General features: G+C 49.4%; 1 protein-coding gene across 2 annotated transcripts in view; it reads right to left on the bottom strand.

The window, feature by feature from the left end:
* Positions 1–14,076, bottom strand: part of LOC141049051 (anaphase-promoting complex subunit 1-like) — a 272,962-nt gene that overhangs the window by 87,384 nt on the left and 171,502 nt on the right. For both annotated transcript variants that reach the window (XM_073545167.1, XM_073545166.1), the window contains exon 27: positions 12,988–13,259. In XM_073545167.1, the coding sequence (XP_073401268.1) occupies positions 12,988–13,259 (272 nt within the window). The remainder of the gene's footprint in view (positions 1–12,987; positions 13,260–14,076) is intronic.

Below are 14,076 nucleotides of genomic sequence, written 5' to 3'. Positions count from 1 at the left end.
GGGGTCCCCCACATTTTTACAATCTGCCGAAAAATGGACTGCTTCAGTACCCATTCCCCCTGTCGCAATTGGGTGCGGCTCAGAAAGTCTGCCCTTTGATTCTCCGTACCGCGGATGTGTAGGGCTGTCAGAGATAATAGGTTTGCCTCCGCTAGTTTGAGGATTTTGGCGGATGTGTCCATTAGGGTTCGGGACCTGGTTCCCCCCTGGTGGTTTATATAGGCCACTGTGACCCGATTGTCCAAAAGGATACGGGCATGGTGGTTCTGGAGTAGGGGTAGGAAGTGTGTTAGGGCATAGCCTACTGCTAGAAGCTCCTTTTGATTTGAGGAGGCTCTTAATTCTTGATTTCCCCATTCGCTCTGAGTCACCTCATTGTTCATGTGCGCTCCCCATCCCGTGGGACTGGCATCTGTTGTCACTACGTGTGTTATCTTTGGTGCCCAGGGGATCCCCTTGGACAGGTTCTCCTGGTTTCCCCACTAAGCTAGGGAATGAATAGTGCTTGAATTTAGGGTAATGCGACCCTCTAGGTGTCCCCCTACTACTGCCTGGTTGGCCAATACATCCCACTGGAGATTTCTCGTGTGTAACTGAGCCCATTAAACTGCTGGTAGGCAGGCAGATAGTGAACCCAACAGTGACATGGCTTTCGTTAGTGTCATGGAGGGATTTTGGATTGCTCTTGCTGTAATTTGAGCGATCTTCTTTTTGTGGTTTGGGAGGCGACACTCCTGAATGCTTGAGTCTAGTGTTAGGCCCAAGAATTCTTGTACCCTGCTGGGCTCCAATCTTGATTTTTTTAGATTTAGAAGCCAGCCCAGGTCTTGTAGAGTGTTCATCACCCTGTCTCTCTGTTCCCTGCATTTTTGAGCCGAGCTGCCCGCTATTAGGAAATCGTCTAGATACGGGATTATTATTATATCCTGTTCCCTTAGGCTGGTTTCACATTCGCGCTTTTTAAGCGCACGCACGGCCGGGGGTAGCTCCGCCCCCGAGCCGGCTCTCTGCCCGGCGTGCCCGCCCCTTCCTTGTAGCGCCGCCTCCTAGCGCACAGCGGCGCCTGCGATCGGCGCACCCTATCTTTAGCATAGGGTGCGCAGATCGTGCGCAGGCCGTGCGCTAGTTGCGCTTTGACCTGCGCTGCGCACTTTTGACGGTGCGCCGTGCGCGCCAAAATCCGAAGTTTGATTTTGGCGCGCACGGCGCACCGTCAAAAGAGCGCAGGTCAAAGCGCAACTAGCGCACGGCCTGCGCACGATCTGCGCACCCTATGCTAAAGATAGGGTGCGCCGATCGCAGGCGCCGCTGTGCGCTAGGAGGCGGCGCTACAAGGAAGGGGCGGGCACGCCGGGCAGAGAGCAGGCTCGGGGGCGGAGCTACCCCGGCCGTGCGTGCGCTTAAAAAGCGCGAATGTGAAACCAGCCTTATATGAGCCATCATTTCCGCTACTATTTTGGTGAATACTCGCGGGGCTATCGATATTCCGAACGGCAGGGCTCTGTACTGAAATTCTTTGACCTTGCCTTTTATTGAGACGGCTAATCTCAGATACTTCCTGGAGTCTTTGTGGATAGGGACGTGATAATAAGCGTCACTGAGGTCCAACACAGTCATGTAGCAATTTGGGAACAGGACTTTGGTGGTAGATTTGATCGACTCCATTTTGAAGCTCTGGTTCTTGACGTATTTGTTTAGCTTTCTCAGATTTATAATTGTACGAAAGGTGCCGTCTGGTTTGGTCACTAGAAAAAGAGGGGAGTAGAACCCTCTGCCCATATCCTGCAGGGGGACCTCCTGGAGGACTCCTTTTTTTTACTAGGCCTAGAACCTCATTTTCTAGCGCTTCCTGTTCTCGCATGCTGGATCTCAGCGGCGTTGTTACATATTTTTGAGGCGGGAGAGAGAAAAAGTTTATCCTTAGGCCCTCCTGGATTAGGTTTATTATCCAGGGGTTTGTTGAAAATCTCCTCCAGGCTGGAAGGAAAAAGGATAACCTTCCTCCCACCCTTGGCGTACTGTCACTTGGAGGGCTTTTTGTCCCGGGGAGAGTTATTAAAGAAGAAGCCTCTATCTCTTCTTTTATCATCCCACTTTTGTTCCCTTGGTGGTCTTCTCTGAAAAAACCTCCTATTCCGAAAGGGTCTTTTAAATGCCGCTGGCCCTAAATTTGGGAATCCTTTTTTCTTGTCCCCTGCTTTCTGGAGGATGTCATCTAACGTTTCCCCAAAAAGGAATTTTCCTTCACAGGGGATGGAGCATAATTTCATTTTGGTCTGAAGGTCCCCTGGCCAACTTTTAAGCCATAGTGTCCTTCGGGCCGCGTTTGAAAGTGCTGCTGTTTTGGACGACAGTCTGACTGAATCGGCCGATGAGTCTGCTAGGAATGCAGCCGCTCCCCTTATTACTGGGATAGAATCTAGAATTTTATCTCTAGGTGTCCCTTCCCTCAGCTGTTTCTCAAGTTGGTCCACCCATACCATTAGGGCTCTTGAGGTACATGTCGCCGCTATCGCTGGCCTGAGGTTACCGCCTGCAGACTCCCAAGCCCCCTTTAGAAAGGTATCTGCCTTCTTATCTAGGGGGTCCCTGAGGGTGCCCATGTCCTCAAAGGGAAGGGCGAATTTCTTTGAGGCTTTAGCGACTGCCACATCGAGTTTCGGGGCTCTGTCCCAAGACGTGGATGCCTCCTCCTCAAAGGGATATTTCCTTTTAAGGGAAGGGACTGTAGTATTTTTCCTGTCTGGCTTGTCCCATTCCCTTTTGATTAGACCCTTGACGATTTCGTTTAGGGGAAATACTCTCCGTTTTTTCTGGCCTAGCCCCCCGAACATTATGTCCTGGACTGTCTTATCCGGCCTCGGGTCCAATACCCCCATGGTAGACCTTACAGCTTTCACCAGTTTGTCTACCTCTTCTAGGGGAAAACAATGGCGTCCTCCTGTTTCCTCGTCTGAGGATGAGGAGCCGGATTCTGAGGATTTAGTCGAGATTTCTCCCGATGTGGAAGAGTCTGACTGGGAGGTTTCTACCGTGTCTTTTTTCCTCATTTTATCCTTATGTTTAAGGGATTCAAGGGCGCTCTGAACCTCTGACTTAATTGCGGCCCTTAGGTCAGATGCGAAATCCAGAGTCTCCTGACAAACAATCTCTTTTGTACAGGACTCGCATAGTTTTTTCTCCCATGATACCGGTAGGGGTTTAGCGCAAGTGGGACATTCCCTGTTCTTTTTAGCCTTCTTCTTTCCCTAATAAGGGAGAGGGATTACATTACAAGGGTGACATTCACGAAGATCACTTACCCCCAAAAAAAGGCACGCGGCTGCAGGTACCGGTTCGTGAGACGGAGTCAGGTCCTGTATAGGCTGATCTCCTGGTGGCCTTCTGCTCCTCGCTGCTGACGTGCAACGCCGCGTGGAGTGACTGCTGGAACGGCACTCTGTTTCGTTCCTTTTGTCGGTGGTGGTGTTGGTGGTGCTGCTGCTGTTTCAGCTGCTGCCTCTGCTCCTGTTGCTGGTCGCTATCCTCCATTGTTAGGATCGCTTCCAGCCAGGAGTTTCTGCACCTCACCTTTTTTAAACTTGGCGCCGCGTGACGTCACCGCTCCCCCTGCACGCGCTGGTCGGGAAGCGCGCTCCTGCGCATGCGCCCGGTTCCGGGACCCGGAAGTCGTTGGTCTACTTCCGGGGCAGCGGCCATCTTGGTACTCTCCGTACCATGGCGCTGCCCACGCTCCACTGGGTCCCGCTGAGCCCCGACCTCCTTTCCGGAGCGGCGACTCCAGCGTCTCTCCCCCCCGCTCACTCGGCAGCCCGCATCGGCCCCGGCGGTGGCGGCTTCGGGCACCGCACCTGCCGCGACAGGGGCCTCCCCTCTGCCGGTCCCCGGACAGGCCGGCCCCGGACTCCTCACAGGTACGCCGTACTGTGGGTCCCCCCGTCAGGGACAGGAACCCAACTGAAGGCGGAGGAGAGGTACCGCCCTTTTATCTGTAGGTTCCTGTCCCTGAAGGGCGGATCCCCTCTCTCCGTGGTGCTGTCATGGGTGAGAGAGAAATATTCCCCATCATGATCACCTTCATGTAGAAATATGCCCCCTCATAATCCCGCTCATGTAGAAATATGCCCCATCATGAGCCTTCATGCAGAAATATAGAAATTGCCCATTCCACCACCTCCATCATTTCCTCCTCCCCATCATTGCCTTCTCCCCATCACTCCCATCATTAGCCCTCTCCCCATCCCTGCCCTTTACCCATCATTCCCGTCTCCCCATCACTCCCATCACTGGCCCTCTCCCCATTAGTGGCCCTCTTTCCCCATCACTCCCATCATTAGCCCTCTCCCCATCACTCCCATCATTAGCCCTCTCTCCATCACTCCCATCATTAGCCCTCTCCCCATCACTCCCATCATTAGCCCTCTCCCCATCACTCCCATCATTAGCCCTCTCCCCATCACTCCCATCATTAGCCCTCTCCCCATCACTCCCATTATTAGCCCTCTCCCCATCACACACACACAGACCAGCGGTCACACTCACCTCTCTGCACACCACAGCTTCCTTCCTCACACATTGAGCGGCACGGCCACGGCTGGATGACATCATTCAGCTCCACGGCCGTGCCGCTCAATAAGTGAGAGGAAGCTGCAGATCCGGAGCAGTGAGGCGAGGCCGAGTGCCAGCTGAGAGGGCTCTGCGTGCCCTCTCTGGCACGTGTGCCATAGGTTCGCCATCACCGCCATAGATTATGCCCGATATGCCTCTGTGGCAAATAAAAAAAAAATTACATACTCACCTCGTCGCTGGGGGCCAGGTGCCGGTGTCATGAGCAGGCGGGGACACCGGCGTGCTATGGGGGCTAGGTGCCGGTGTCACCGCTGGCTCATGGCCCCGACACTTCAGATACTCATCTGTCCCCGTTTCACTGCTGCCGCACTGTCTTCCGGGCCCTCTGTCAGTGACGTTCAGGCAGCAGTGCGCACTAACTACGTCACCGCGCCCTCTGACCTGAAAATCACAGCCAGAGGATGCGGAGGACAGAGCGACGCGCAGCAGTGGACCGGGGACACGTGAATATTGCATATACTTACCCCCTCCTGGCGCTGTCTCTGCAGCCCCACTTCTCTCATGGTCTCAGGCTCCTTCCTTCAGCGGTCACGTGGTACCGCTCATTAAAGTCATGAATATGGGGACTATGATCTGACACCCCCGCTCCCCCTCCGACCCCCTGGGGTATGTGACTCGTGTATAAGCAAAGAGGGGGACATTCAGCCCAAAAAAATGTACTAAAAATCTTGGCTTATACGCAAGTATATACAGTACATTAATGGGGGGGGGGAACTTTTTTGAATTTACCAAATGGCTGCAATGAAAGAGTAAAAATTTAAAGGGGTCTGAATACTTTTTGTACCCACTGTAATTGGTTTTGCAATTTACAGTTATTAAAAATTACGCTCCATTCAAAAAGCCTTAGTTACTTACCAGTAACGGTATTTTTCGGAACCCATGACAGCACCATGAAAGAGGGGATCTGCCCTTCAGGGACAGGAAACCTACAGATACAAAAGGGTGGCACCTCTCCCACGCAGCAGTTGGATTAGAAAGCCCCAGAGGACCACCATGGTTAATGGCAAAAATATCTACAATACTCTAACACTGAACAATTTCACACACATGAAAAACGTATAAGAGGAAGAAGAAGTGCACACCCACATGTGAAGGGAGGGAATCTAACGGTGCTGTAATGGGCTCCGAAAAATACTGTTACCGTTAAGTAACAAGACTTTATTCGGTCCCCCATGACAGCACCACAAGAGAATTACTCCACGCTGATTTTAATGTGACCAAGAAGGCTACCTTGAGGGAGAGCACTTTCACTAAGGCTGAGATAATGGGCTCAAATAGGGGTTCAATCATGGCTGTGAGAACCAAGTTTACGTCCCACAGCATAACCTTTCTTTATGAACAAGCCTAGATCTGCTCGACGCTTTAATAAATCTGGTGACCCAGTAATTACTTGCGATGTCACAGCTAAATAAGGCCCCCAGGGCTGACACCTGCACCTTAAGGGTACTTGTGTAAAGACCCATCTCCAGACCCTTTTGAAGGAACACCAGAATTTGACCTATTGGCACTACAGATGAGCAAATAGCTACGGATAAATCCTTATCCAAATAGCTATGGCGCTTACCGAACAGCTGCATCGGGAACCCGGATACCTGGAGCGCTCCCAATGATCTGCTGTTCGGTGCCGCAGCTGCATGTGTCACGGCTGAGTGACAGTCACTACACATGCATGGAGAGCCCAACAAACAGGCTCTCCATGCATGTGTTGTGACTGTCACACAGTCGCGACACAGGCAGCTGCGGCCATAACTGCTGATCGGAAGCGCTCCAGGTATCCCGTTGCAGCTATACGGAAAGTGCCATAGCTATTCGGATAAGGAGTTATCCGAAGCTATATGCTCATCTCTAATTGGAAACCCTTCCCCGGCTCTAAATTCTGAGGTAGTTAGAAATTTCCTCCATGTTCTATCATAGATCCTGGTCGTAATTACCTTCCTACTCTTAGGAGAGTGGCTATTAAATTGGGAGAGAATCCTTTATCCATCAGCAACGACCTTTCAAATTCCATGCCGTCAAGTGAAGCCCCGCCACTTGTGGATGGTAGAATGGATCTTGGGAGAGGAGATACGGATGTTCCGGTAGCACCCATGGATTGGAGACCGACATGATCCTTAGCCATGAGAACTATGCCCTCCTGAGCCAAAAGGGGGCAATTACTGTAATCCTTGCCCTGTCTTCCCTGATCTTCCTTACCACTACAGGCAAAAGGTCTAAGGGGGGAAAGGTATAGCTCAGGATAAAGTCCCACTTGATCATGAAGGCATTCATAACTAAAGGACTCTCTCTGGGGTTGAGAGAACAGAACCGTTTCACTTTTCTGTTCTTCCTGGTGGCAAAGAGGTCTACGTCCGGCTGACCCCACATCCGCATAATATGGTCGAAGATGGCACTTTTCATAGTCCATTGTCCCTGCCTTAGTAGGTTGCGGCTCAAAAAATCTGCCCTGGTGTTGTCCTTTCCTTTTATGTGTAGTGCTGTCAAAGATAGAACAACTGTTTCAAATAGCAGAAGAGCATTTTCTATCACTTCCATTAAAAGTCTGGAACGAGTTCCACCTTAGCGGATGATGTAGGCCACCGCAACCTGATTGTCGGAGAGGATCCTTACGTGATGACCCTGCAGGTATATAAGGAGCCTTTTAACTGTCAGTTCTACTGCCGTTAGCTCCTTCAGATTATATGAACTCTAACTGTTGATCCCATAGGTCCTGGACTATGACCTCCCCAATATGTGCCCCCCAACCCGTAGGGCTAGCGTCCGTGGTTACCACCCAGGTTATGCCAATTTCCCAGGGAACCCCCCTGGACAGATTACCCTGGTATAACCACCAGCTAAGGTAACGTATAGAAGGCGGGGGACAAGGTCAGCAGTCCCTGAAGGTACCCCCTAAGGGCCCTATCATTAACACGTCCCACTGTAAGGTTCTTGTGTGAAACTGCACCCACCGGACCGCCTAACCCAACAGGGACATAGCCCAAGGGACATGGTGGGATTGTTGGATTCTCTCAAAACTTGGTGCCGAAGGTGAATCAACTGATCAGGCAGCAGACGACATTCCTGCCTCTCCTAGAGTCCAGAATGAGCCCCAGAAACTGTTGCACTATTAAGGGTTGTAGCCGAGATTTTTTAATGTTCAGAAGCCACCCCAGAGTGGACATTGTCCTCTCTACCTGAACTAAACAATGATCTGTCGACCTGCCTACAATAAGAAAGTCGTCCAGGTATGGAACAATCAGGACGTTGGTTTCACGCAGGTGGGCCATGACCTCAGCAACTACCTTTGTAAAAACACGAGGGGCAACCGCAACACCAAAGGGGACAGCTCTAAACTGGAAATGTCTAACTGCGTCCCGAATGACTACCGCTACTCTGAAGAACCGCTGATTATCTGCGTGAATGGGCACATGGTGGTATGCATTTTTTAGATTCAACACCGCCATAAAACAGTTTTCAAAAATTAGTTTTATTGCTGAGCCAAATCAATTCCTTCTGAAGGAAGGCACTACCAAAAACTCATTTAGGGCTCTAAGAATGATAGTCCTGAAGGAGCCATCTGATTTCCAATCCAAAAATAAGGGAGGGGGGGGGGGGATTAGAATCCTTTGCCTCTTTCTGACCCTAGAACCTCCACCAGGATCTCCTTATGACATAGCTCCAGGACCTCTGCCTCTAGGGCGGCCTTTTCTGAGGGGGATGACAGGAAAGGGGTTACGATGAACTTGTCCCGCGCCATAGCAGAAAACTCTAATCTCAGCCCCGATGATAATAGACTATGCACCCAGTCACTATTGGTAATCCGTGACCAGGCTGGGTAGAAGGCAGAAAGACTACACCCCCCCCCCAATAGTGGCCGCCAGTCATTGGGACAGTTTCTTACGCTCTCACAATGAGCCTCCAAACATGAACCCCTTACCTCTTTTCTTCCTCTCATCCCACTTGGCACTGTCCCTGGAAGGCTTCCTACGACTGAACCTTCTACTTCATCCAGGACCAGTCCAAAGAGGTACTCCCCCTCACATGGGATGGGAAAACATCTGGACCTGGCCTGAATATCCCCTGGCTAGCACTTTAGCCATAATGCTCTCCGAGCTCTGTTAGAGTGGCCCGCTGCTCCAACTGCCATCATTACTGAATCTGCCAAGGCATTAGACAAAAACTCCACGGCACACAATCACCGTTAAGGCGCTTAGAATAGTCTCACGTGAGGCTCCCCCTTTCAACTGAGTCTCTAGTTGGTCCAGCCAGACCATCATTGATCTGGCCGTACATATGGATATCACTGCAGGCCTCAGGGTTCCTGCCGACATATCCCATTCCCCCTTAAGGAACGCGTCAGCCTTCATATCCAGAGGGCCCTTCAGGATGCCCAGGTCCTCAAAGGGCAATGAGGACATTTTTGATGCCTTGGCCACCGCTGCATCATCGAAGGGGTACCTTCACTTAAACGCCGGAGGCAGAGTCCCTTTTTTCCGGCCTTTTCATTTCCGGTGTGCCAGACACAGAATTTTGTCATTTAAGGGGAAAGACTGACGCTTCCTCTGATCTAGTCCCCCAAACATGGCGTCATGCACAGAATGTTCTTGTCTGGAATTTTACCACTCCCATAGTGCCCCTGACCACTTTCACTAATTTGTACACACAGTCTAAGGGGAAGCGGCCGGAGTCCTCTTCCGAAGAGGCGGAAGATGAGGAGGAGTCCAAATTTGGAAAGCTTGATTTACATTCCTTCTCCTTCCCCTTGGGATAGGGACTTTATGGACTCTCACTTCCGCTCTAATAACCTCCTTCAGGTTTGCGGTGAAGTTCGGCGTCTTTACCGCTACCCGTGGGGGGTAGCAAGCAAGAGGTAATGTACCCTAGCGGCTGCTGGCTCTCCCCCCCCCTCCCAGGATGACAGGAGTCCAGCAGGGGGCATCTGCAGAGGGCACATTACTTGTGTCTCGATTTCCCTGTACATTTCTTCCCCTGGCAGGACATGAAAAATAAGGGGAAGACTGCATCACCGAGTGATCACACATGAAGATCACTTACCAGTGTTGCAGCAACTACCCGATTACGAGGGGGGCATATCACAGCAGACGCTGCTGACTCGGCCACTCTGGAGAAGCGCCTGTGGCTGGAACGACCACTCACCTGGCCATCACCCGAATCTTTTGCCGGGCAGTACGGGGCTTCTGAACAGTATCTCCATACTGCTGTGCAGGGTTCTTCTGCTGTGCAGGGTTCTCCTGCTGCTCACTTTCTTCCATTAGAAACCGCAGAGTGTGTTACCAAATTAACAATTAGTTTACTGTAAGGTAAAATTCTCACCTTTACATGTTGGGACTATGCACAACACATATAGTAAGTATGATAGGAGAGCTGCAGATGGCACCGGACCCACGAAGGATCTTCAAGAAATTCTGGATAGGATATTCATGCTGCAGACAATTCCACACTCCCCCAAAATCAGGCAAGGGTATCACAGAGTTCAGAAGAGTTGCATACTTTATTCAGGGATATAAAACTAAGCGTTTTGTGGACGTCCTCTCCACTTCCTCAGGTACATAGCCACTTTCTTCCATCAAGACAAATGGGCTCAGAAGCACAGGTGCCTGTGCAGTGTCCACTTTTATGCAAGCCTACCCCAGGATATCCAGGGTCAGCAGGTCCTGGCACCTCTTCCTCCCTCAGAACTGTCTCACGCCCCCAGCGTCACATTCCGCCCCGTTCCACACAGGCTACCGCCCCGTACCCGGGTGCCCTTGACCCCGGCCACAGCCCTCAAGGCCCCGCCACATGTGACCGCAGCGCCATTATCCGCTGAGCCGGCAGGCACACTGGACGCATCCCCAGGGTCCGCCCACCCCACGCCCCGCTACAGCTACCCCAGCCGAGGACACCGACCTCGTCAGAGGGCCTTACCCAGGACAAGTCATCGGTTGAGCCATGGAACTGCAATGGGCGCATCACCCAGCACGCCGCCAGAATCTCGAACACCCACAGCCCCAGCAGCATGTCGGGCAGTGCCACGCCAGAAACCGCACAGAATCTAAATGGGCATACTTACCTTCCTACGACGCTGGCCCTCTGGAGTCACTAATCCTTCGGACACCTCTCCACCAGCCTGTTCACTGCTGTGCGGTCCACCCTGGACCCACCATGGCGCTTCCAGGAACCCCGCACCGGCCGAGGTAGGGGACCCCCGCTACCTAAACCGACCAGCCGGGTCTGGGATCTGTCGAATCCTTCACAGGTACGTCTGTAGGAAAAGGGTTCCCGTCAGCTACAGGAAACCAACTGATGAGTGGGAGAGGTGCTGCCCTTTTGTATCTATAGGTTTTCTGCTCCTGAAGGGCAGATCCCCTCTCTCATGGTGCTGTCATGCGGGACCGAATAAAAATAACAAGCTTTCATCTGCTGAAGTATGCTCTCTGGCGTTATTCTGTGTGCCAGCTTTATCTGTCCTCAGAGAGGTAGATCAGCTGCCCGAGCTTGCACACTACATGTCATCATAACAGGTCCCCCCATCCCCAGTGTGCACAATGTATTTTCCTTGTGCTCACCTTACACAGGTGTGACAATGCAGGGAACAGATTCCTGAAAGCAGCACAGAAGTGTGTCAGTGATTCTCCACCCTCACACTCCCTCTCCGCACTCACAGGTCTGACCTCTGGATGAGAGCTACACAGAGCTGTGAGCGCGAGAAGCAAGAGTTTGCAAAGAATGGGCAGAGTCTTATCTTCCTGCTCCAAGACAGAGAAACCAAGGAAAGACCTGCTCACAGGGCACCCCGAAACACAAAACAGTCTGTCTCTCTGATGAGAACCATGTAAAAAGACATGTTAGGGACACAGCTATCAAATGGAAGAATATGTTCTGGTCAGTTGAGACCAAAGTAGAATTTTTTTGGGCTAAATGCAAAACGATACGAGTGGTGTGTAAAGCTAAGACTGCACATCATTCTGAAACCATGCTGTGGGGATCCTTTTCTTCAGCAGGGATAGGGGAAGCTGGTAAGAATTGATGGGAAGATGGATTGACCTAAACACAGGGCAATCCTGGAGGAAAACCTGTTAGATGCCACAAAAAACTTGAGACGGGGGCAGAGGTTCACAGTAACCTTAAATATACTGCCAGAGCTACAATGGAAGTGTTTAGCTCAAAGCATATTCATTTATGTGAGTGCCTCAGTCATAGTCCAGACCTAAATCCCATTGAGAATCTGTGACAAGACTTGGGTTTTGCAAAGAGGAATGGGCAAAAATTCTAGCCTCTAGATGTGCAAAGTTGGTAGAGACATACCTGAGTATTCACTGCAGAGAAAGATGGTCCTACAAAGCATTGACTTGGTTGGGGGCTGAATGCAAATGCACGTCACAATTTTCAGGTTTGGATTTTTAAAATATTTAGAAAACCATGTATCATTTCTTTAACACTTCACAAATAATTGCTACTTTGTGTTGGTATATCACATAAAATCAGTTCAAGGGGTATGAATACTTTTTCAAGGAACTGTATACTGTAGGGATTCATTCTCTCAGGTAGTTATTAGGTAGCATTCACACAAATAATGTAGTTTGGTCCAAACAGGTACAGTTTTATTGCTTTCATGAAACTCCAAGGGATTCAAAACAAAAAAACAGCATATTCTGGGCACAAAGGTATCACAGCAAAAAAAGTTGCTTTAGCAGAGCACATAAATCAGTGTGGACTCACCTGTACAAATTACAATCATTCCTCCTGGAGCAAACTTCAAACACAGAAAAGCTTTGATCCTACCAGTCTCGGTATACCCTTCACCCCGAGATCCAGGAGCCTCCAGGGCCAAACAGAAGTGTTCAACTCTGGGTACAGTTAACACACAGACGGATCAGTTTTCCTAGATCAACAATGCAACTGCCATTCAGAGAGAGACCCTGGCATGTCTCTTGCCTAACTCTAGCTAATATTTTGGCTGGTCACTCACCAGCAGCACACTCAACATCCAGCAAACTGACAACTAGTGAACACAAGCACTGGTTCCTAGTTAAAGCTAGTCAGGTGCATCTAATTAAGACCTGCAGTACAAGGATTTAAAAAAGTCGTACCTGGCTTTGCCATATTACGTATACACACACAGGGAACTAGCTTGGTTATATATCTTTACTGTAGTGGCTTTTTGTATAGGAAAGAATTTGCACAGGAAAGGCTGAACATTCTGTTTGGTGATTTAATGGGAACTATGAATAACTTTACCAGGAATTGGCCAAGTTCCCAACAAATTTTTACATGCCCAAGCACAGTGTGCACCTAGCCAAGGTCTGAGTGTCAAGACACTGATTATATGATGTTAACAACTAGTCATGTAACTAAGAAATATTATCACAGTTATCATACCTTTGTTAAGTAGTCATGTATGTTCAGCGTGGCTAGCTTGGTGAGATGTCCATTTAAACCCAATGCCATAAGAAATCCAGCATACTCATTAGCCAGCTCAGCATTTTTAGGTTTGTTGTAAACAATCCAAGCAGAGTCTATCTGGGAGGCAGGTGCAATTTTTAGGCCTGCGGCCACACCATTGTGAAAGCTTGCCCAACATGCCATGTTCGGTGGGACATCAATATTTCCACTATTGAGATCCACAGTAGTATTTCTAGGTGGCGCTCGCCCTGTTAATAAAAACAAAACATAACACAGAAATGTTACGTTTATTATATACAGTATCCATGTATGTAATCTCTCTCTATACAGTGTGTGCAGACAATAGGGGGGAAATTAGTAAAACCAGCTAAAAGCTGCTAAATATTTATGAAAAATTTGCACATGCTCCATAGCATTTTAATACAGGCAGTAAGTGAGAAATTGGCAAATTTTTGTACAAATATTGTGTTTGATAAGAAATCAGAAGGGTATTTCTTAGTTTATCGGCTTTATCTACAGTATTGCACAACTATTATTCTTCTTCATTTTTATAGCGCCATTAATTCCATTGCGCTTAGCATGTGTACAAGGGGCATACAAAGACAAGTACAATAAACATGAGCAATACAAAGCACACACAAGTACAGAAGGAGAGAGGACTAACAAACATTTGAGTGTATATATGTATATATTTATTTATTTACAGCTCTGGCAAAAATTAAGAGACCACCACATCAAAACCCTGTCATGGGCAGCCTATTCTCCAGACCTGAACCCCATTGAAAACCTCTGGAATGTAATCAAGAGGATGATGGATAGTCACAAGCCATCAAACAAAGAAGAATTGCTTAAATTTTTGTGCCAGGAGCAGTGTGAAAGATTGGTGGCAAGCATGCCAAGACGCATGAAAGCTGCGATTAAAAATCACGGTTATTCCACAAAATATTGATTTCTGACCTCTTCCTGAGTTAAAACATTAGTATTGTTGTTTCTAAATGATTATGAACACACACATATATATACACATACACACATATACACACACACATACACACATGCATACAT

Source organism: Dendrobates tinctorius, unplaced genomic scaffold (assembly GCF_039654945.1).
Source record: "Dendrobates tinctorius isolate UK_male_01 unplaced genomic scaffold, ASM3965494v1 ptg000140l, whole genome shotgun sequence".
In the NCBI taxonomy this organism is placed as follows: Eukaryota; Metazoa; Chordata; class Amphibia; order Anura; family Dendrobatidae; genus Dendrobates; species Dendrobates tinctorius.
This window is presented reverse-complemented; position numbering and strand designations above follow the sequence as displayed.